Genomic DNA, 25546 nt, shown 5'->3' with positions numbered 1-25546 from the left:
CCTTTGGTGCTGAGGTGATTGTCAAACCCTGATCCAAACTGAGGCACTGAGATGATGCAGCAGAGCGAGATTGGTGTTTACCAGGTTATCCAGAACACGTGGCTAGAAGGTTTATGTTACTGTTTACTCGGGATGAAAATACAACTTAAAAAAATTATTGGAGACTCCTGACCGTACTGTATTTGAGGTGCCCAGGGATCCCCAGGTTTTAGTCACAGAAATGCTGACAGAAGTGCTGTGAAAACAAAAACTCAGAAAGCTCCTGGTGAAGTGGAAAGTGTTGGACAAGAGTGGGCTGGAATCTTGGCCCTGCCACTTGTTAGGAGATTGTTTTACTGTCCCTCTGAGGCTCAGTTACCTTAAAGTGAGATAGCAAGTAGCTTGCAGGTTCTTATGAGGTCCATAATACATTTAAAGTCTTAATTATGCCTGGCATATGGCCTGGCTAACTTACAAAGGTAATTGTTATTACTTATTTCACTGGTTTTCAGATGTACATTTCTTCACTTTGGGACACATCATATAAATAAAATTGGAAGTTTTTCCTTATTTAGTATAAGATAATGTTGCATTTTGGACTTATTGAAATAGAGAATGTACAAGAGTTTTATAAAGTAGTTGTAATCAGTGCTGTTTTTCTGACATTTTTCCTGCATTTTTTTCTTTTAATACCTTTTAGGAACTGTCCATATTTGCAGTTATAACTTGCCACTCCTTGTTAACAAACTGAAAACCTGAGAGAGCCATTTTTCCTCACTGTTATTTAAAGTATTATGATTTAGTGTGCCCAGGAACATTCTGATTCAGTTTTATGCTATAAAAATACTAATTTAGTCACCAGCTACCTTGCTTGCTATGTGGTAGGGATACAGAGACCTTTGGAAGCTCAAGGTCTTATGGGGTTTATTTTGTTCATAAATTAAAACTTTGGGTAGAAAGACTCTTTAAAGAAGAGGGAGTAATTAAAACTGCCTGATTTAAATCCCCTAGACTACTAGGTCTTAAAAATTAACCTGTTTTGCTAGGCATACCTAAAGAATTAGTAGTCAGGTTAAAAGGGGGCTAGGTGCAGGCCATTGACATAAATGCATGTGGAAGAAAATGGGTACCAAAGGCTCATGTTAGATAAAGAGGACATTTGGCTAGAATAAACAGGCCTCAGACTGGCATTTGTTATCTCCTATATAATGCCCTAAGTGAGCTGAAATGGCGCAGAATAGAAAATAACAATCTGTACTTCTTATTCTTAGTTATCTAAGGTTAGAAGCATATCTTTTAATAGAAATGTCAAGACAACTTGACTTACGTTAATTCTGTGGCAGTGTTCTTTTGTTTGATTTGTTTAATTTTGGTAAAAGGCAATACGTTGGCATAGTTTTAAAATCTGTATATATTTTATGTGTAAACATATATATGCATGCATATGTAAAAACAGAATGAACAAACATTGAAAATTTTTCTCTTCCCTCCCTCTCCCCACCTCAAGTAACTCCGGTTCACTCTGTGTGTGTGTGTGTGTGTGTGTGTGTGTCTTTCCTGTACGCTTGTACAGACATTGGAAGATATTTTTACTGTCTTTCTTTTTTAAAACAGAGTAGCTTAAAAATACTGTACATTTTTTCAACTTAATATTTTATTTGAGAGATCATTCCTTGTCAATTCATAGGGACCTTTATTATATACTAAATTAATATATAATTTTTTGTTGCTACTTTCCATTTTTATTATTTCAGTGTCTGAATTTTGCCCCCCCTTGCTTGTATTTTTCAGTAAAATTTTCAGATCATAAAGTGCACAAATCATGGTGCTCAGTAGGTTTTGATTTGACAGATGCACATAGTTCAGTTGCTCAGTCGTGTCCGACTCTGCCACCCCGTGGACTGCAGCACGTCCGGCCTCCCTGTCCATCGCTACAGTATATCAAGATAAAGAAGGTTTCGTTCAGTCACTCGGGAAGTTCTTCCTTCTCTTTCTTTCCAGAGGCAACTACTGTTGGGATTTTTTGCACTTTCAGTTGGTTTTGTCCCTTCTCGAACTTTATGTAAATGGAATCGTTCAGAATCTAGTCTTTCATGTTCAGCTTCTCTGAATCAAATATTTCTGAGATTCATCCATGTTGTATCAATAATTCTTCTTTTTCCAGATGTTTTGCTTTTGAAGATCTTTTGCTTCCCATGTGGCTCCAATGGTAAAGAACCCGCTTGCCAATGCAGGAGACTTAAGAGACGAGAGTTCCCCTGGGTTGGGAAGATTTCCTGGAGGAGGGCATGGCAATCCATTCCAGTATTTTTGCCTGGAAAATCCCACGGACAGAGGAGCCTGGCAGGCTGCAGTCCATGGGGTCACAAAAGAGTCGGACACAACTTAGTGACTAAACAACAACATACCGTAGATCTGTGGATAACTTCTCATTACATGCCATTCTTGTTAAAATACATGATGATGAAAACTGACAGAGTCCTCTTGGGAGGTCTTGAACTACATGTCCCCGAACATAAAGACTAGAAGGAAAGAGAAAATTGTCCTAAGTTTGGTCTGGTTTTTTTTTTAGTGATGTAAATTGAAAGCCATTTCTGGGAAGAAATTAGCATTTCTAGAAAAATTTAGGCAATTTTCTAACCTCTTCTAAACAACCAGGCACTTACCCACCCACCCGCTGATTGTCAGGCACTGTTTTGCTCTCTTTGTTAAATATGCTGTGTGTACTTGAAGCAGATTCTATAAATGTCAGTTAGATGGTCGTTGATAGTATTGTACAGCTCTTATTATGATATATAGATTTTTTTTTGATAGTCTGACTGTCCTAAGAGTTAGTGAGATAACTCTGATGACTGATTTGTTCATTTCTGTCTTTAGATATGTCGGTTTTTACTTCATGTATTTTGAACTTTTAAATGCATACAGGTCTACTGATGAATTGGCCCTCTCAATGAAATATGTCTGTTTATCTCTGGTAATATTTTTAGACATGAGTCTTACTATTTCTGGTACTATGCTTTATTAAACTCACTGCTTATATGAACTATATTTCCACTCTTGTGTTTTCAGCCCATCTGTATGTGTAAAGTACACCCTTTTGGTAGGCATTTTGCATCCTGTATTCACTCTGACACGTCTCTCTTCATTGGAGTATATGGTGTGTTTATGTGATGTTAACGCTGATGGGCTTGGAGCTATTCTTTGTTTCACTCTTTACACTTTGTTTTCAGTTATCATCTCTTATTTATTCTTTCTTTCCGTTGGACTTGTTTTTTAGTATTTTGTTTTATTAATAGTTTTCTCTATGCTCTTTAGTTATAAATTCTTTTGGCAGTCTTGAGCATTTCCAGACAGGAACTCCAAAGGGTCTGTGTCACATGACAAGGCCTTAGGTTTCTAGAAGCCATGTTAGAGTTTGGTCAAGTCTTCTACTGGCTGTTTAAGTAGGGGGTTGCTTTCCCAGTGATAGTATGTATTTTTAGCTTCGCAATAGTGTAGTAATTCTAAAAAGCCTCCTGTTTCTTCTGCTGCCCTTGTCATTTAAATTATACCCGCATGCCTTTAGTTATAGGTTTTTTTCTGTTGTTCGTCATCATCTTTCTGTAGAAATGAAGAGCTGAAATGAATACTATCTTTTATATTTGCTTACATACCTCTACTTTCTAGTTTTTTAAAAATTTCCCCTGTGGTTTAACTTACATCTGTTGTCATTTCTCTTTATCCTGAATTTTGTTGATTATGGATTTTAGGTTGAGGGTTTTTTCCCTTGGTGCTCTTTAAAGCTGCTATTCCATTACCTGCAGGCTTCCATTGTTTCTAATGAGAAATTGTTATTATGCCTCTCCATGTATGAATTGTGGTTAGGCCGCTGTCAAAGTTAAAGCTGCGTGTCGTTGGTTAAAGGTGATAAAAAGCAAATTTTATTCAGTAACTATTGCCATCGGGGTGGTAAGATGGGAGCCCAATTCCAATTTGCCCAGAGGTGACTGGAATAGTGAGTAGCACGGGGGTCAAGGGTGGGGTCTGCAACATAGTCAGGGAAGTGAAAAATCATATACACAAGTAGGCTAGAGGTTTGGTCAGTGTCACTGATGTAGGCCATCTGTGTTTGCCGAAAGGCGTTTATCAGAAGTTAGGCTTCTGCCTTTCCTTAGAGGGCAGACTGGGAGGCAGACAGAGGCCCTTTTTTCCTGATGATCAGTTACATTTCAAAGGAATGGTTTTCAGGTCTTCCCCTCCTGAGTTGTAGGAGTCATATATACATTTCAAAGAGACAGGAAGGATTTACAATTGTAAGCTTTTTTAAATAGATGCTCCGCAGGAAAAGGAGGTCAGAAGCCTGTGTATCAGTATTGGCTGGGATAAATGGTAAATTCTTTTGGCAGTCTTGAGCATTTCCAGACAGGAACTCCAAAGGGTCTGTGTCACACGACAAGGCCTTAGGTTTCTAGAAGCCATGTTAGAGTTTGGTCAAGTCTTCTACTGCAGAGGTTTGGATGGAGTCCTTTGTGTTTCGAAAGAGTTTTCATACTTCTCACCAGCTTAAAGATTTTCTTTTCAGCGTTTGTTTTTAGCAGTTTGACAGTGATATGCCCTAGTGTGTTTTTGGTTGTTTCATGGGTGTTATTTTTAAACTGCTTATTATTCACTGAGTTTCTGGGAAGTATAAGTTTAGTTTTTCACTGAAGTTGAAGAGTTTCAGCTATTATTATTGCAAATATTTTTGTCTGTTCTTAATTGTCCTCTTTTGGGGACTGCACATGCTACTGAGACTTTTGTTATTCAGTTTATTCAATTTTAATTAGATAACGTCTATGGATCCATCTTTAAATTCACTGACTCTTCTGTCTTCTCCCTCCATCAGGTTAATTTTTAATTTCTGACTTTGTAGTTTTCAGTTCTAGAGTTTTCATTTGTTTTAATAGTTTCCCTGAAATTCCTATTGGTTCATTAAGTCCATGAGCATGCTCATAATAGTTACTTCAAGATTCTTGTCTGTTGATCCATCTTAGTGGGTCTGTTTCTAATGGCTGTTTTTTCTTTTAACCAGAGGGTAACAGTTTCTTATTTCTTCACATGTTTAGTATTTTGTGATTTTTTTTTTTGTATTGGATATTTGGGACAAAATATCATAGAGACTAAATTCTCTTTATCTTTCTCTAAAGAGTGTTGATTTTTGTTCTTACAAATAGTTTTGGGTGACCTTAAAGTGCAAACTGCTTCTGAGGAAAGGAGTAGCTGAAATCTGAGCTTAGTTCTTTTAGACTTTGAAGTGCTGGTTTTGAACAGGCCTCCAGAGCCTCTCCCACAGGGACAGTTTAGGGTCTGGCCAGAATTCACACTCCTGTTTTGATGTCCCCCCCCCCCCCTTTGTGGCTTCTTTGCTTCATTATGGGATTTCCCTCTTCTTTTTCCAGCCTTTCCGGTAGCCCCAAATCCACCCTCTGATTCTGCAGCTCGTTAAAAGCGCTGTTTTCTGCTTCAGGTCTGGTTCCCCTGGGTAGCGTCCACTGTGGGGCGCCTTTAGATACGGAGCCACGCAAATGCATCTCACCTGGTGCAGGACCCCCGTAGAGAGGTTGACTTTCCTTCAGTTTGTGTCTGTTTTTTTTGTCTCTCCACTGTTATCAAATAGTTGATTTTATTTTGTTTTCAAATAGTTAATTTTATTATATTTTGTTTAAAGGCTGTCATTTTTATCCACAGGAAGTTTTGCCTGATTGAGGCTGTTCTACTGCAGAACCTCCATTCTGTTTTGTTTGTGTATTCCTTTATTAATTTCATACAGTTCCCACTATTGAAGATTATAATGTGTTTCAGGAACTAGTAGAGCCAGTTGCTTCTTCGTGGATATTTTCTTGGTCATTCTTGTAATTTTTTTTGATATGTTATATGTTGGGCAATTTTGTTTGAGTCTTAAATTTTTTTTAAAATTCTTGTTTAGAGTCCATCAAATATAGAAATTAGGCAGAACTGATATTGCTATGTTAGCTTCCTATTTAGGAAGATGTATGTTTTTCTCTTTGGTTGATTTTTATGTTCTTTAGTAATAAAGCATTTATTTTAGTAGTTTTGACACATTTATAATTACATTTATCCTAGGTATTTTGTATATTTTGATATAAATTGATTCTTTAAGAAAATTTTCATATATAAATGAGGAAAAATTTTACTTGATAGAAGCAAATTTATTATTTTTAAATAAACCTTCCACTTTGCATGAGAGAGATTGATTGCAATGGTCAGTAAAACTGAGGCTTAAATGCCCCATGATGGCAGTGGAAAAGTAGCCGAGTTAAGAGTTGGGACGTAGTTCTGTCTGCCTCTAGATTGATTGCACGCTTTTAACAGCTACTGTTTATTGTTCTCTGATAAATTTCAGGGCTTGAATAAAGCACAGCTTAAGCTCTTCATGCCCTGTTATATTTCTGCTTCTCATGACAGTTCCAGAGTTTCTTGAGTGAAATATTTATTTTAGCCTCAAGAGCAGAATAGCCACATTATGTACTCTTCTCAGGCATTTTCCTTCGGCTGTTTTTAAAGAGAGGAAGGTGTATACTGTTCCTTCGGAGGTTTGAATTCAGATTCATGAAACACCAGAGTTGGGTTGGTTTCATTGTGTTGTAAACCACTTGGTGCTATATGTTTCCAGTAGATATTTGATAAGTATCTTAAATAAAAGAACCATTTATGTCATGGTTTTGTAGTCAGTGCACCTTTGGGAGAAAAAAAAAGGTCTGAATTAGCCTCCAGTTTGGCCTTTTCTGACTTTTGTAGTCTGAGAAGTGGAAGTTAAACTTGTGAAGCCTAAAAAATCCAAGAGAATCTGTAAAAATGTCTCAACAAGCTGCTCCAAAGTGTCTGAAAATGCATTTTGCAAAGCCACCGCGAGTGCAGCTCAGTAACCCTACAGGAGGCCCTGAGCAGCCCCACCGGCCTGGACGAGTTGCCCAGCCTCAGGAAGGCAGCGCTTTTCACCAGTGCCCTTTGAAATGCTGAGTGAGTGAGCTCGTTAGCAAAGGATGCTCAAAAGTGGTTTTGAGATGTTTCTTTCTCTTCCTTTAAGTTTTGATGATTTTGTAACAGGTAAGAAGTTGGAATGGAGTTTCAGAAATTGTCTTTTGACTCTCATTTTTTAAAAAGTACGACTTGCTATCTGAGACCCCTTTGGCAGTCAGTACTTCGATTCCAGACTGTTTATTAAGCTCTTCTTTTCTCCTCGTCTCACACAGATGAAGTGGTGGCAGGGAAAATAGGCAGACTGATATCTGGACTGTCCTTGTTCTGGAAAGAAATGTGGAAGAAAAATTTTGATTTTGAAATTTCAAATAAGATTTTTCAAAAAATCTTTCTGGTGTATGTCTTTCAGGTGAATTGATGAAAAAAACTAGATACAGCAACTTAGTCATAGTGTCTTTTACAAATTTTGTGCTTTCACATATCTTTAATCCTTGTAGCAATTTCTTAAAAATTTTCAGGTAGTGTGCTACGCTAGGATGATGTCAAAATCCATTTCCTTGTCCTTTGTAGTTTTAAGAGCAATAATAATTTTCAGTAAAACTGAATATGTATGTATCTTAAATAAGCTTGAAATTTTAACTGGATATATGTCTGTTTTAATTGAAATTTTATCTTTGTTAAAAATACCATTTGACATCCATTTTTAGATTTTTTTTTAAAAACTGCATTATAAAATGAAGCACTGTTAGTAAGACTTAATGGCATAGGATCCTCTGTTGTGAGTAGAGGAAATTGGAAAAGGCACAGGTATGATTTCATTAAGCTAGAGAGCATTGGTGTTCACATTTTAAAAACATAATCATAATTTATCTGGAGTCACATGTTCCATTTATTGGCTTCCTTCATATAGAAAATATAGAAATCAGCACTAAATGCCCGTGAAAAAGTGAAGCAGTGTATATTTTCTGGGTGAAGGAAGTATTCTGTACATTTTCCATGTTTTACATCATGGTAATTTGAATAACCATGCTTCCATGTTCACATCAATTTTTTGTTTTTCAATTTATGCACAGCACTTGCTCTGAAATTTGGGGACTGAGTACACCAAATACGATAGATCAGTGGGATACAACAGGCCTTTACAGCTTCTCTGAACAAACCAGGTGAATATTCTGCCCTCTATGGAATCCTAGAGATCTTGTGGGAGGGAGGGTGTTTTGGAAGACCTAACGTGGGTTGCTTAGTATGATTTTGCCTAGGATGTTTCCTTAATGTAAAATAAGGCATGGCATTTAAAATAACTGCTTGCCAGTATTAAAAATATATTAAATGTTTCCGCTGATGTGTTGATCAATGAAATTCTAGTTTTGAATCTTCTTTAAATTACTGCATCCCCTAAAGAATAGGAGCTTCGATAACTATATTCTCATTTTAGTGTGAGGGTAGATTATAATCTGTTGTTGGCCTAATTTTCCAGTAGATACATAACCAGTTTTTGCTAAATTTCTTGCTGTCATCTAAATCTCATCTTTATACTAATAAGTACATGGTTATTTACTGAACCCCTTATGTCACAATTAATGCTAGGCTGACTCGTTTTGGTTCTTTATTTTTTTTTAATCACCTTATTCTCTTTTTGAGCATATTGGTATTTGTCCATTTCATCTCATCATTTTCATCACCATCTGCATTTATGTGTGAGCTATAGAAAATACACCTCAGTACTCAAAACGGTCACAACTGGGTAATGAACTACGTTAGTTTTAGTAAGTTACTTTACATTGTTGTTGGTATTTATCATTCTTCACACTAGTTCCTTTTTTTGATAATTCAGTCACCTACAGAAGTAATGTCCTTAAGCCTCCCTAAGTAAGAGTTTGAGTCACTAGAGATAGAAGTTGATAACATTTTTCAAATGTAGCTGTTTGAGACTTTTTTTAAAAAAACATTTTTTCCCCAAGCGGCTCCCTGTTCATTGATTGACATTTGAGTCATTTATGTAGCATGTTTATAAGAAAAATACCCTAGTGCTGCTGCTTACCTTTATGTCAGATCCATAAGATAGTACGTTTTTCTTCCTTGTACTCACTAAAACTAACTAAATGTCTGTCATTCCTTTCTTTATGCTCTTAATGTACTAGTTTAGCCCAATTGAGTATGTTTATTTTTTTAAAAGTTCCCATCTTTCTTTTCCCCTTGCTTCCCAACAGGTCTCTAGATGGTCGTCTTCAGGTGTCCCATCGAAAAGGACTGCCTCATGTAATATATTGCCGATTATGGCGCTGGCCTGATCTTCACAGTCATCATGAACTCAAAGCAATTGAAAACTGCGAATATGCTTTTAATCTTAAAAAGGATGAAGTATGTGTAAACCCTTACCACTACCAGAGAGTTGAGACACCAGGTAGGAAAATTAGTTTTTTTCCCTCGTTTTAGTTAAATGCTTGAATTTAAGTATATTAGGTACTCTTACACCTAATTGACCCAGGAAAACTTTGGTATAAAACTCTAATAGTGAAAAGTGAAAGTGTTAGTTGCTCAGTTGTGTCTGACTCTTTACTTCCCCATGGACTCACCAAGCTTCTCTGTCGGTGGCATTCTCCAGGCAAGAGTACTGGAGTGGGTTGTCATTCCCTTTTATTCCTGACCCAGGGATCAAACCCAGGTCCCCCGCATTGCAGGCGGGGATTCTTTACCGTCTGACCCCCCAGGGGAGCATAAAACTCTAATTAAAGTTACCTTGAATTCAGTATATTTTTTGGCAGTAATTAAAAATACTAAAAAAATGTTGATTATATGTTATGGAAAATATATCTTAGAGGGAAAGATATGTTAGTTTCTTGAAATAACATTTCACATCAACGTACATATCTAGGAAATTCTAATCCTATAGATAGCAGTCTGCTTAGAACTGAGTAAGTTTCATTACCTATCTGCTGCATTAACTGTTTTAATTCATTTTGCTCTTTGGTTTTTTGATGTACTTTAATGATACCATTTGTAACTAAGCAGTTTAGTAAAACTCAGCAGGACTTACAGTTTACTTACTCAGTTTACTTAGTACTTGAAACTTACTAGAATGCTGCTATATTTAGGGGGAAAAAAACTTGATTTTACAAATCTTTCTGCAACCTTTCCAATGAGGATTTATGAACTTCTGTGGTCGTATAATATGATCAGGATCACTCTTTCTCCAGAAGTACGAGGTAGATCAGAACTTGGAGATTTAGATTGTGGACTTCGTGGTAAATTAAAATCATAATCAGGTTTGTCAGTTTCTCAGCAGCCGAATAATACCAAATAAGTCGATCCTAAACTTCAGAAAGTAATCGGGCTAATTCTTCCTTGTTGTGGAAGCTTCTGGTAGCAGGGCCCGCTCTCACCTGCTTGCCGTTGACTTGGACTTCTTGGCTCTTTCAGTTCTGCCCCCGGTGCTGGTGCCCCGGCATACCGAGATCCTAACGGAACTGCCCCCTCTGGATGACTACACCCACTCCATTCCAGAAAACACTAACTTCCCAGCAGGAATCGAGCCACAGAGTAATTATATCCCAGGTATTTTTGCCTTCTGAGTCTCCTAAACTGTGAGATAGATACAAATTTTGTTCATAAACATTCATCTATTAATAATAAGTTATGGTTTGGCTTTTAAAAAATTTTAGTTCTGCAGACATAGCAACATGTATGTTGTAGAGGAAACTTACATTTTAGTTCTTTTTCATCTGAGACTCAGTAATGCTGAAAAATAAATGAACTACATGATTCTCAAATTCCGCTCTATTACATTACATGTCCAGTATAAACTAAAGGTATAAGCATGAGCATTTAGCTGTATATGGGATTTTTTGGTGTTTGAATTTTTTTCTCCGTGTGTAGTATTTATCTATTCCACTTTTATGTTTTATTTATACCACTGAAGATGTGTAAGGAGCTTCAAGTTTCAGCTATAGTGAGAAATTGTCTTAATGTGTCTCATCATGGAAATAATGCTTGTTCATTGGAGGTAATTTTGAAAACATAAAGTAAATAAAGACTTTTTAAAAACAGCTAATTTTAAGGTTAAAAAGTGTTTTCTGACTATCTTAATGCTTTTTTCTTTTATTACTATTTATTCCAAAAGAAGATTTAAAGCTGCTTTTATTGGGAAACATAAACATTTTGAGGAGTTAGTACGGGGCAAAGAGTTTGTTGTGGAAAATGGGGGCTAGGACAAGTGGAAGCAAGGTGAACACAAGGCATTTTGTAGGGAGAGGAATTTGGCTGTAAGTAGTTACATGTGAGTAGTGTGTTGGATTGAGGGAGTCCTTAAATCTGATGTGGAAATTAGTATAATTCAGCAATCCTTAGGAAACTGAGGTGTAAGCATTCGCTCTTGTAAGACACCTACCCAGTGATTATGTAGAAGGATGTTAATCAAAATGTTTGACTTTTACCTGTGGAGATATTTGGGCTGATTTTCCATCATCTTTGTTTAAATATGGGTCTTTTACAAAGTGGAAAATCACATGTGGATTATACTTAACCTGCTTTTCTGGACAGTGGATCTTTACCCAGCTCCAACTGAGAGCAAAACCTTGGTGTTCACTTTTTATTCCACTGCGAAAGAAATTGTAACATTTCCTCCAAGACACTAGTATTATACCTTTGTTGTTTACTATTTTATATATAAATAATAATGGAGAAAAATGAAAAAGAATAGCATATTTATCAGTTCAGTATTTTTCCCTATTTACACCTTTGAGACATTGTGGTTAAACTGGCAAAGCTTAGCTGTTTTTAATTTTATTTGATTTAACTTTTAAAATAGCACATAACTCCCCGGCGCCGCTTGTGGGGGGCCCAAGTCCTTCTGATCGAGGCCCAAAAAAAAAAAAAAATAAAAAATAATAAAAAATAAAAAATAAAATAAAATAGCACATAACTGTATATATTCTTATTTTTATATTCTTTGTTGTTCGAGTATTACTATGAAGGAATTTATTTTATTCTCATATTAAAAATTGGGGGGCACTGACATTTAAAATGAAAAGTTTGATACTTAAGTTAAAACTTGAAATTAACTTATTGAAGAGAGATTGTTAAGAGCTCATGAAGGAGACCTTTAACCTGTATCACCTAAACTTTTTTTTCCTGCTTGGAATTATGATTGGTAAAATTGTATAAATTTTGTATTTTACATGAAGCTTATTCAGATATTCAAGTACTTTCTGAATATAAACATTTTGCTCATATATTTCTGAATATAAACATTTTGTCATTTTGGAAATGACACATTAGAATCTTACGTATTTTCAGAAAGTAATTGACCTCAGTTTTGTGTAGCAGCAGTCTTACTTGAATTTTATTTTCTGCCTCAAGCATTCAGGACTTACTGTCTGGAAATTACTCAAGCAATCCACTTTTTAGATAGAATTCAGGCTAGACCATTCCTGAACTATATTACCGTATTTTGCCCTATAGAACCTAGTATAGTATGTCAGCCTGTATTACTTTGTAATCCTGAAACCTGTGTGCCTATGTTGTGTGTCTAAGTACCCATTTACGACAGCCATTAGTTAAAAAATTCTCTTTGGTTACTAATTTCTTTTAAACATTCTGATTAAGAACAGGCATCTTTGAAGTTATATTTTTGGCTCTTGCCCCAGAAAATATACAAATGAGAATGAGCCAGATATGTAAATAATGCTAAGAAAATATGCACAGAGAGCTCAATTGTGTTACAAGTGGGTTTTAAGGATTCACCTATAAGGTTTGGGTCAGAACCTGAATCATAAGCCCTCAGTATCCAGTACTGCTTTTTATAGTGATGTTATATAACGTTCATATGTTATTTGGAGTGATTTGTTGGTATCTTTGGTAGCTGGGAGAAAAGGCATTGAGATTAAATTGAAGCTGTGCTTGATTTGTTCTAAACTTTTGTAGAAACGCCACCTCCTGGATATATCAGTGAAGATGGAGAAACAAGTGATCAACAGTTGAACCAAAGTATGGATACAGGTAAAAAATATTTTCAAAATTACTCAGTAATTAAATACACAATTTTGTCGTGTTTGAAATTCACTAAAATTATTACTAACCCTTATATTTAGAAAAGTTGGGACGCCTATCCAAAAAAATGGAATCTTTTATTTTGATTTAATCATACTTGAGCAATCAGAGAGAGGACCCTCTTTGTCAGTGAAAGATTAACATGTACTACTCTGCAGAATAATTGTTAAGATTTTCTCTTATTAGAGTTAAATAAAAATCAGGGAACACTCAGATATTTTTCAAGTGTTTTCAAGTGTGCTTCTGTTTAAAGTTTTAGGGACTTTATGAATAAATGTCTTTGTGATGAAAGACTCTAATTAATTAACCCAATAACAGGTTTTCAGAGGAACTTGGAAGTAAGATAGGGGGATCAGCTTTTTAGTGCTCTTTTAACTTAATAGTTCTGACTTATAGTAGATTGTTTACATAAAGTACCTTGTATATTGTACTTGACCTACTTCAATTTCTAATACTTAGCTGTCAACTTTAAACACAATGAAGAAAAAATTTGGACATGTAATAAATGTTACACACATAGAAAAGTTGTTATATAATAGAATGTGTATAACCCATCATAACTAGTAGGTTACCAGTGAAGTAGCTGTGATGTACCTGTAATTGTATATCTTGATCTATTCCATCTTGGTTGCATCTTAAGGATTGGACAGCTTAATATCACAACCTGCCAAGTTATAGCATAGCTTTTCTACGCAGTTTATACTAAGGCATTCTATATTTATGATAATCTAAGTGATTTTCTAAATGGCAAGGGCTTGGGTGGTTGGCTTTACAATAATTCTGTTGCTTAAATTCTTTCATTATTTCGATTTCCAAGTTAAGAAATTCTGCTATAGCTAATCATACTTTATAGCTTTTCAGAATAGTAAATAACGAAGAAAAGTAGATGATGATCATTTGATACAGCATGTTGTGAATCTTTTTCTTTCTTTTTTAATTGTGGCTGAATGACTTATGGGGTTCTTCATTCCCTACCCTCAGCACAGAACCCTAACCACTGGACCTCACAGAACTGTATTCCTAAATCAGCCATGTTCCTTTTTGCCCTGTGATAGACAGTTGCTTCTGTGACACTTAGACATGAATACCATAAAAATATACTCTGATGACATCATTAGTCATCAGGGAAAATGCAAATAAAATCATGACATATCACTTCACACCCTCTAGAATGGCTGTAATCAAAAAGTCCACCTCTTTGTGAAACCATGGACTGTAGCTGCCAGGCTTCTGTGTCCATGGGATTTCCCAGGCAAGAATCCTGGAGTGGGTTGCCATTTCCTTCTCCAGGGAATCTTCTGACCCAGGGATTGAACCCAGGTCTCCTGCATTGCAGGCAGATTCTTTACCACTGAGCCACCAAGGAAGTGCCGTAATCAGAAAAGAATAAGAAGAAGTCTTGATGAAGATCGGAGAAGTTAAAAGTCTTCATACGTTGCTAGTGGGAAAATGGTTCAGTTGCCTTGGAAAGATTTGCTGTTCTTCAAAGTTTAATATAGAATAACAATAAGACCCAGCAGTTTCACCCGAAAAAATTGAAAGCATTTCCAAACTAAACTTGCACATAAATGTAAGCATTATTCATAGTAGTCTGAAAGTAGAAATGACCCAGATTGTCTATCAGATGATTAATGGATAAATTAAGTGAGTTATATCCATACTTGGGAATATTATCCAACCACATAAAGGAATGAAATGCTGGTGCATGCTACAACATGGATGAACTTTGAAAGCATTATATTAGGTAAAAGAAGCCAGGCACAAAAGGGCATAAGGATTCCAATTAGTGCCCATTGGATAATATAGGTGAAACATCCAAAGAGCAGTAAGATGAATATAATCACTGGTTAGGCACTTCCGTGGTGGCTGAGTTGGTAATGAATCCACCTGCAGTGTGGGAGACCTGGGTTCCATCCCTGGATCTAGAAGATCCCTTAGAGAAGGAAATGGCACCCCATACTAGTTTTCTTGTCTGAAAAATCCCATTGACAGAGGAGCCTGGTGGGCCACAGTCCAGGGACCTCTCTGGAATGGTGGAAGGTTCTAGGTGTGTGCTGTCCACGTGGCCACATGCTTCTAGGAGTACTTGACATAATTGGTGCAGCCAAGAACCTGAATTTTTATCTTTATTTGATTTAAACAGTGACACGTGGCTAGAGGCTGTTGGTAACCCAGCTGATGGCTGTCGTACAGGTGGTGTTTGGGGTCAGAGATCAGCTGTCTGCAGGGCTGTGTCTCCCGGAGCCAACCCAGTCCTGAGCAAGTGTTCAGGCTTAGAGGACCATGGCCATGCCCATGGGTGACCCCACGTGAGAGCACCTCTGGGTATGCACACCTCATCTTGGGACTGTGGGGCAATGGTGCAGCGGGAACAGCCCTCACTCACTGCCTGGCTCTCTGGACCTGTCTCCCCAGCTGCATGGAAATCCATGGTCACCGTGTAGGCCAGAGCTGGGAGGATGGGGAGGCCACAGGCCAGCTCCTCTCCCCATGTCCCAAGGGCTGCTGATGCCCGGCTGACCATGCGCCCACCTGCCCGCAGCTTTCCCTGTGCTTCTGAATGAATGCGATCAAAAACACACTTTGTGTTTGACCAAGACCAGGTTCACGGATAGCCATTGTGATGGTGGTAGCCACTGCCTGTTGGTGGTGGCCCAGACCTTCATGAACTTTGGCTCCACATCCAAGCACAAGTTGGGCAAAGACTTGCCCTCCAACAAGCTGATCTATGCCAAGGACATCCCTAACTACAAGACTGTAAGAAAACCTTGGACTGTGTGGATCACAACTAACTGTGATCTCTTAAAGAGATTGGAATACTAGACCACCTTACCTGTCTCCTGAGAAACCTGTATGCAGGTCAAGAAACAACAGTTAGAAACGGACCAGTTCAAAATTGGGAAAGGACTGTGTCAGGCTGTATATTGTCACTGTTTGTTTAACTCACATACATCATGTGAAAAGCCGGGCTGGATGAATCATAGGCTGGAATCAAGATTGCCAGGAGAAATATCACCAGCCTCAGATATGCAGGTGAAACCACTCTAATGGCAGAAAGTGAGGAAGAACTAAAGAGCCTCTTGATAAAGGTGAAAAAAGGAGAGTGAAAAAGCTCAGTTAAAACTCAGCTTTCAGAAAACTCAGATCATGGCATGTGGTCCCATCACTTCATGGCATATAGATGGGGAAATAATGGAAACAGTGACAAACTATTTTCTTGGGCTCCAAAATCACTGTGGACGGTGACTGCAGCCATGCGATTAAAAGATGATTGCCTTGGAAGGAAAGCTGTGACAAACCTAGACAGCGTATACAGAGATAGCAGAGACGTCTGTAGTCGTGTCATATAGACATGACTATACGACCAAGGTCTGTATAGCCAAAGCTATGGTTTTTCTAATAGTCATGTACAGATGTGAGAGTTGGACTGTAAAGAAGGTTGAGCCAAAGAACTGATACTTTCAAACTGTGGTGCTGGAGAAGACGCTTGAGAGTCTCTTGAACAGCAAGGAGATCAAGCCAGTCTTTCCTAAAGGCTATCAACCTTGACTCTTCATTGGAAGGACTGCTGCTGAAGCTCCAGTACTTTGGCCACCTGATGGGAAGAGCCAGCTCATTGGAAAAGATCCTAATGCTGAGAAAAATTGACGGCAAAGGGAGAAGGGGGTGGCAGAGGGGATGGGATGGTTAGATGTCACCACCGACTCAATGGACGTGCCTTTGAGCAAACTCTGGGTGATAGTGAAGGATGGGGAAGCCTGGCATGCTGCAGTCCATGGGAGCCCAAAGAGTCGGACATGACTTAGTTATGGTAATGGGTCAAAATCCAGTGTGGGGGAATAAGCTGAATCAAAATGAATTCATTGTTTTGGGGCTAGCTTTGAACATAACCTAATATTTCTAATTCTGTTTCAATGGAGGAAATGTTACTATCTTTTTCAAAATGACACATTTAAAAGTATTTACTCTAATGACAGTGACAGTGTGAATATTTGATTCATGAGATGCTAAAAAGTTGCTTCAATACTAGTCCTCCACCTGCTATCTATTATTCTCTTAGTGCAATGACAAGAATTTTCTGACTGCTGCAGGATCCCAATTTAGAACAAAATTGACCTCTCTTTAAACTCTGGTCCATGCTTTTCCTGAGGGAAGACATGATTAAATTAATCTTTGAAACCCTTCTGGAATAGGAGGAGTTAATAGTTGGGGGCATTCCCTGGTGGTCCAGTGGTTAGGACTCTGTGCTTGCACTTCAGAGGGCACGGGTTTAATCTCTGTTGGGAGAACTAAGATCCTGCAAGCCTCGGGGCCAAAATAAATAAATAAAATTAAAAAAAAATAATAATAAAGCCAGAGGACAAATAAAGTAAAATACAGAACTGTATGAGCAGGTACATGTTATTTTTTGCTTTGCTTTGTGTTTTAATTTCTCTGGTCAAGCCTTCATTCTTTAAAGCTTGTGGACTTTAGGGATCAGGCTGAATGAACATCATAAGAAATACAGGTTTGGTTTAGTTCTAACCTTTTTTTCTTGCAACCTGGTCATTTTGTGTACCCCTAGATAAGGTTCACATGCTATACTCAGAAGACAGCATCTCTAACCAGATGCATGGCTGCTGGATAGCATGACTGGCCTCTGAACTAGACTGCCTGGACTTGAATTGTCCCTCTGCTCTCTGCTTGATGATGTAGGCACCAGTTTCCTTATCTGTAAACTAGGGATAATTATAGAACCTAACTCATAGTAAATACTGTATGAGTGTATTTAGAGAAAATATTAAAAAGGTGAATTAACCATTAAAGTTGACTGCATGGAGATTAGAAATAAATTGAGGGAATTGAGATCTCAGAGCAGGAGCAGTTGATTGTCATGATTAGGATCTTCTCAAAATAGGAAAGTAATTTGCCAGGAAAAAAGGGTCAGGTTTGTGAACTTGAGAGTAATGGTCTTACTGGGTGTGCCATCTCTGCAGTGTTTTATAGTTTTTAGCATAGATGTATAGCTGTTATGAGATGCATACTTCACTGTTTGAACCTTTTGCTGTTATTATAAATTTATTTTTCAATTTTATTTTTTAATTGTTTATCCCTAGAATATAGAGTAAAATTTGATTATTGTCTGTTGGTTTTTTTTCCTGAACTTTGCTAAAGTCACTTTTCATATCTAGTATTCTGTAGATTCCTAAGATTTTCTGAAAACAGTTTTACTTCTTGCTTTCTCATTTTTATGCTTTCTTCTTTTTCTGTCCTGGCTAAGACCTACAGTAAACTGTTGAATAAAAATACTAAGAATGGATATTTTTACATTGTTCTTGATCATAGGGTGAATACATTTAATAATTCCTGAATAAGTGAGATGTTAATTATTATGGATTTTTAATAGATTATCAGACTGAAGATATTTCTTTCTGTTCCTGGTGCTTTGAATGTTTGTAATGATGGCCGTGGAATTTTGTCCATACTTTTTCTGCGTCTCCTGAGAGGATCATACAGTTTTATTCCTTTTTGAAGTGAATTTCACAAAGTGATTTTTCTGATAACAAACCAATTTTGACCTTATTTGGTTATGATAAATTGCACTTTAATAAAAATCTTTGTGGGTTTGATTTGATAATTTTTAAAAGGATTTTCAAATCTGTGTTTATAAGAGATTTTGGTCTTTAGTTTTCATGTAATGTTTTTGTGTAGCTTCAATATCAGTAATGGACTCTAAATTGGATGAGATTTTCTCCTATTTTCTGAAAAATTTTGCATAGGATTGTTATTTCTTCCTTAACTACTTGATAGCTCCTACTAGAGAAACCATCTGTTAAAGGGAAGGGTTTTTAAAATTGGGAGTTGTTTAGATTCTCTATTTTCTATTTTTCATGTAGGTTTGGTAGCTTGTGTCTTAAAAGATATTTGTTCATTTCATCTGAGAGGTAAATTTTATTGCTATAAAGTCATTTCTAATGTTTTGTTATCCCCTTGATGTCTGCAAGATCATGCAAATCTTGATTATTTACTTAAAATACTGATAATTTATTTTTTTTCTTCTTGATAAATCTTGTAGGGGCTGTATCAGTTAATATTTTTAAATACCCAGTTTTGGGCTTGTTAAATTTTTCTATTGTGTTTCTCTTTTTACTACTTGATTTGTTTCTATTCTTCATTATTTTCTTCTACTTAACTTTGCATTAAATTTGGTCTTTTTAGAGCATTGTAGTTTAAATTTAGATAGTTGATTCTTTTCTATTTTTTTCCCATTGATTCTTTTCTAATATAAGCTTTTAAAACTGAAAATTGCCTTCCAACCCTTATTTTAGCTTCATACCACAAATTTTAATGTTATTTTTCATTATTATTTGTTATCATTTAAGTATTTTCTAATTCCTCTTTGATTTCTTTGATCCATGATTTTTTAGAAGTGTAGGGGCTTTCTAGATAGCTTGTTGATTTCTAGCTTAATTCCATTATGTTTCATGATTTCAGGCCTCTGGAATTTACTAAGAATTATTTTATGCTGTGGTGTGGTATACTTACTTTGATTTACAGTTCCACTTACAGTTGAAAAGAATTTTGTGCAGTTGTAGTGTTCCTCTAGGTGTCATTGTTGGTTGAGGTCATTGCTGATACTGTTTAAATCTTCTTAACTCTGACTTGGTTCTAAATGTGACTTTGGGTTTCTCTCTTTCTCCTTTTAGTCCTGTCAGTTTTTGCTTCATGTATTTTGAGTCTTTTATTAAATGGTGCACATTTCGAATTACATCCTTCTGATGAAGTGACTCTTGTTATAAAATGTGTCTCATATAAACATAAACATCCATCAACGTTGTGTATAAATGATGAACCCAAGCTTTCATTGGTTCAGAGATCTTGCTTGTTTTCGTATCTCTATTGCGTGTATCAGGGACCCAGATGGGACGTCCGCATTCCAACCTCATAGACTGTGAACGCCTTCCCTCATTTCTAGTCTGATAGAGGGTGCGGTTTACTCGGAATTTTCACCTGCCTTCAACAAGTCAGATATGGGAGTTAGAATTGGCTAGTGAAGAGGACTGTATCTGTGCTTGAGCTTCTCATATTCCAGTTGCCTGTGTGTGGCCATTAAATTTTTAGCTGGTTTGTCCTTTGGCAAGAATAGTCCTGTGTGTGCTAACTTGGCAGATACTCCCAGCAATGAAAATGGTTACCACTCCCTACTTAATGTAGGAAGAGCTCATCCCTTTCGGTAAATGACTTACAATTTAAATGAGTCTGTAGTTTTGGGGTCACTTTTGGTAAAAATACAATTTTTTAGTGTTTCTGTTACTTTCTTATTGTAGGAGTAAGGGTTTTTCCAACAGTCTTCTATATTCTAACCATAAGGGGAACCCTCTACAAATTACTAATAAAAACAAAAGGAGAGCAACTGTATTCTCATTTTGAACACAAGTCATGCTTATAGAAAACTTGGAAACACATAGAACATAATAAAGAAACACGAAGGAAGTATGTAGTTTTTATATTGGATTTACGTAGTTTCTATGTCTTATTTTTGCTTAATCTCAAATTTTTACCATTCTGTGTCAAAAGTTCGACAGTGTTTTACAGATTAAACTTCTGATGCAGCATTTTGAATTATTCAACAAGTGGATATTCATTATGAAAAATTAAAAGCAGGTATTTAATTCATAAAAAGCAGTACCACAATTAATGTCATAGAAGGATAGATAGAAAGAGAGGAATTTGCACCTAGGATCTCAGATTCTAGAAATTCTGTTCCTGACTATTGCAATAGGCTTCCTCTGGCGTGTTTCTCAAGAGATGGAGAAAAATGCCTGCTTTTGCAGTATTTGCTGAGGTAGGATTTGGTTGGTGATCAGGTAGGGATATGGTGGAAGGAGTAAGCCAGCATGACGATCAGTTTTTTGAAAGGTTTGTGAATGTGATTGGTCTCTGTATTCAGTAAATGAGTTTTTAAAAAATCATATGTTTAAGCCTTTTTTGGTATAAAAACAAAATCATAGATAATTTTAGTTCTTTGGGACTGTTTTTTTGTAATTTTAATTTAAAGATGATAAAATGAAATTATTTTAATTAGGCCTTTAACTAACTTTTCTGGCCTCCCATGTATTCCTTTTGGAAGAATAAGTCTATTTTTTTATTTGAATGATAATTATGGTTAGTTTATATACTGAAACTTAAAAAAAGTAAAATATACATTTTTTTGCCATTAATTTTGCTCAAGAAATTCAAACTAATTTTAATATTTCTCAAAAAGTTATAAAATAGATACTAAATATGTAAGTCATATCAACATGAATCCCATTTGGAGAGAACTTGAAGTTTTAAAATAATCTGAGCAAGAATTATGCAAGATATAAAACCACAGAAGAAAGGGTTGATAAACTTAAGTAAATGACTTTTAGAACATTACCGCTCCATACCTTTAGAATGACCAGAATCTGAAATCTGGCAAGGAAGTGGAACATCAGGAACTCTGATTCATTGCTAATGGGAATGCAAAATGAATGGTATGGCCACTTTGGAAGACAGATTGGCAGCTGCTTACAAAGCAGCACATACTTAGCATGCAATCAGCAGTCATGCCCCTCAGTAGTCACCTAAAGTTGAAAGTTGATGTTAGGTACACACAGAAACTAGCACTTGGATGTTTATAGTGGCTTTATTCATTAATTGCCAAAATTTGGAAGCAACTAAGGTGTCCTTCAGTAAGTGAATGAGTAAATGAACGATGGCACATCCAGACAATGGGATGTTATTCAGCTAAAAAGAAATCTGCCAGATAAAGGCATGAAAATACATGGAACCTTAAATGCATATTACAAATGAACTCTATCTGAAAAGGGGACATACCTCTATGATTCCAACTATATGACGTTGTGGAAAAGACACAGACAGCTATAGAAACAGTAAAAAGATCAGTGATTGCTAGGGATTCAAGGGGAGGGAGGGATTAATACACAAAGATTTTTAGGACAGTATAAGTATTCAGATTGCTGCTACTATAATGGTGAATACAAGTCATCATACGTTTGTCAAAATTTATAGAATGTACAGCAACCAAAGATGAACCCTAATATAAATTGTGGGCTTTGAGTAATAATGTCTGTGTAGGTTCCTCAGTTGTCGTAAATGTACATTGTGATCTGAGACACTGATGGCAGGGGAGGTTGTACATTTGTGGGTAAATGGGAACTCTTGTACATTATTAATGCTCGATTTTACTGTAAAGCTAAAACTGCTCTAAAAAATAATGTTATTAAAAATTTTTTTATTTTGAAAGATAAAACCAAAAAACTTGGGGGAAATATGTATAAGAAGTCTCATAATTGATTTCTAGATTTAAAACCTACAAATCAAGAGGTTAAAGACAGTGCTTAATAGATAAATGGACATAAAGGACATGAGTGCACTATTTATAACAAAATAAAAATAAATAAAAATTTTAAATGTAGGAGTTGCCCCATTTAAATCTTTCAAATTGTTGTATGTCAAAAGGTAGTGACATGGCGTGAAGAAATGCTCATAAATTGTTGGTGGGACTGAACGTCCTGGGAGGGTCCTTATAAAAATTTAACCTCACATTCCTTTTGCTCAGCATGTGCTTGTTGAAAAATGTATCCTACAAATATATGCAAACTTGTGTGCACAAGGATTTCTCTAGATGTTTTAGCTGCAAGTAATAGAAACTAGCTTTAAATAGTGAGATTATTGCTTCTCATAACTGCGAGTCCCAGACTTCAGTAGAAGCATGTATATATGAATAACTAACAGAGTAATCATGATTTAACCTGGCTCTTTTTTTTTTTTTAAGTTTCTAAAAACTTCTGCCACCTAATACATTTTTATCTTAATTCTAAAAATTTTGTATGTGATTATAACCAACTTTTCATAATCTTCAGTTCTAACTTTCATCACATACGACTGGACTCAGTCAAAATTAATAAACCATGACTCTACTGGTCATTTCTAATAAGTATTTAATAGAGAGAGTAAGCAGTTAAAAGATATGAAAAATTGGGCCGTTTCCTCCATTTCTAATAGTGGCTCTGTTTATTTTATCTTAGCTTCAGGAAACAGCAGTGGGTTTTAGTTCATTGTTCTAAATATGTTTTGACCTTTCATAGCTGTACCTGTTATGACTTGCCAACAGATTTTTCAAACTGAGGAACAAAAAAGAACACAAGAACTTTGTTACAGAAGGCTATTCTGGCTTCTCAGAAATCATCACCTGTTCTGTATTTGTTGGTTCGTTTGTTCGCGTGGGGGCCGCCGTTTCACCTGTGTGCCTGGTGTTCTAGTTCACGGTGGTGTGGAGAGGGAGGGGCACATCAGGGGGCTTCTGGCCTTATTCTACATCGGCGCCATTGCTATAATTTTAAAACTGGGGAGCTGTAGGTCTTGCTTTTTTGGGTAACGTTCTCAAAATATGTAGAGGATAATGAGAAAACAAAGTGTATCCTACAGTTATGATTATTTAACGACAGTTTACGGCAAACATGTTTCAAAATTTGCCTGAAATTGAGTGAAGTAATGTCTCACTCTTCTGTCTGTGGTGTTCCTTCTTCTTCTTAACTTTTTGTGTTTGTGCCCCTTCCTTCCTTATTTTCTTGATTAGATTTAACCAGTTTACCTCAAACTGGAAGAAACAAATACTTTTTTCTAAGAAAATATAGTTTGCTGAAACTGACTCCAGAGAGTAGAGCTGTCTTAACAGTCATCTTTCGTAGAGGAAATAGAGTGATGTCTTAGAATAAACCCTAGAAAATGATTAACTGTAAATGATTTCACACAGGAGTTCTACCAAACTATTAAAGCATATGTTATTCCAATACTATTTAAACTGTTACAGAACATAGAAAAGACATAAAGCTTCTAGCTTGACTTTATGAAGCAGCATAACATTTGTGCTTATAACATAAATCTACAGATCTTTACTGCTTATGATTATTTATGTAAAATTTCTAAATAAAGAATTTTATCTCTTATCCTCAAAACCAGCATCATACTTAACAGGCAAATACTAGAAGTATTTCTTTAAAGTTAAGAGTAAGAAAAGAATTTCCCCATCACCACTTTTATCAAAATGTCACATACCCCCCAATGATTGATTAATTATGTCACATAGAAGTTTTTTAATACTGTTTAATCAAAATCGGGCTGAAAAATAAGACAGATGAATAAGTATTTGCATCCCGTACAATGAAAGGACTAATATTGCTAAAACATAAAGAGCCTTCTGTAAATCAGTGAGAAAAGTGATCAACACCACAATAGAAAATTGAGCAAAAGAAAAGAACAGACTATTTACAGGAAGGAAATAAAATATAGACAAATATCAAGCTGCTGAGTGTCATTTATAAGGGAAATGCAAATTAAAACTATACTTGTTGAGACCTTGTTCTCATTTATCAGCAATAACACATGAGCCTCCCCTCACTATTTTGTGACTGGGAGTGTAAACTGATACAACCTTTGTAGATGACAATTTCGGCAAAACTTATCCAAGTTACAGATGGAAAGTCGTTTGATTTGGCAATTTCCCTTTTAGAGTCTATTCTTCAGATACAATTCAGAGTATGCAAAATGTGCAAGATTAGTTGCTCATTGGAATCTTGGTTCTTGAACACCTGTCAACATGGGATCATAATATACTATAATGTAATGTTATGGATAGATGTGTAAGTAAATAGTAAGGAAATGTACCAGCATCTCTAGATGTTGATACAGAAGAATATGTAATAAAAAAGCAAAGTTCAGAATTGTGTTTACCATTTGTACATAAAAAGCAGGAGGCACAGAAATTTGCTTGTATGGTTTGTAGAATATTTCTGGAAAGGTACACCAAGAACTGGCAACATTAGATGCCTTTGCAAGAGGGTCACTTGAAACCAGGACTTTTTTCTATCTTTTATATATTGAAGCTCCCAAAATTAAACGTCCCTTTAAGCATTTGAATTCTTGGCAAATTATCTGTGTTATTATTTATGATTATTAATACAGCTAGATACAATAAATTTTATTATTTGGTCAAAGGTTTTGAAAATACTTTCTTTCATAAGCTGTTTTAAAATTGAATCCTTTTGTTTCAGGATCTCCAGCAGAATTATCTCCTACTACTCTTTCCCCTGTTAATCATAGTTTGGGTAAGTTGCAAATGCTTAGAAGTACTCTTCCACCTTTTTATTTAAATGTCCTTTCTGGTAATTATTTTCCATATATAGGAGAAAGAGAGCTCAATGAATAACAGATGCTTGTTCAAATTAGTGCTTTTTTAAAAATGATACTGATAATGTGCCTCAATATTACTAAAACACCTTTCTCCTGGCACATAATGAATATAAGAAGTTAATTTTTATTCATGGAAATCATATGCATTGTTCATGAGGAATTTTATGTCCTATATGGCTAGACTTTATGGGTATATTTAGTTTCTATTATATTTTATAATAGCAGTTGTTAATATGAGACTGTGATAAATATAGAGACATATTGCTCGCATATACATGTGATATGGGAGATACATATGTGTGATTGCTAATGTGTATGTATTTGTATTGATACATGTGCA

General features: G+C 36.0%; 1 protein-coding gene across 3 annotated transcripts in view; it reads left to right on the top strand.

The window, feature by feature from the left end:
- The window catches only part of SMAD2 (SMAD family member 2), a 90569-nt gene that overhangs the window by 49648 nt on the left and 15375 nt on the right, over window positions 1-25546 (top strand). For 2 of the 3 annotated variants that reach the window (XM_070779005.1, XM_070779006.1), the window contains exons 3-7: window positions 8013-8102; window positions 9150-9343; window positions 10360-10494; window positions 12862-12936; window positions 25068-25121. In XM_070779005.1, the coding sequence (XP_070635106.1) occupies window positions 8013-8102; window positions 9150-9343; window positions 10360-10494; window positions 12862-12936; window positions 25068-25121 (548 nt within the window). The remainder of the gene's footprint in view (window positions 1-8012; window positions 8103-9149; window positions 9344-10359; window positions 10495-12861; window positions 12937-25067; window positions 25122-25546) is intronic. The other variant, XM_070779007.1, reaches the window with a different exon arrangement.

Source organism: Bos indicus, chromosome 24 (assembly GCF_029378745.1).
Source record: "Bos indicus isolate NIAB-ARS_2022 breed Sahiwal x Tharparkar chromosome 24, NIAB-ARS_B.indTharparkar_mat_pri_1.0, whole genome shotgun sequence".
NCBI lineage: Eukaryota > Metazoa > Chordata > Mammalia > Artiodactyla > Bovidae > Bos > Bos indicus.
Note: the sequence above shows the minus strand (reverse complement) of the source record. Positions and strands in the feature narration are given on the sequence as shown.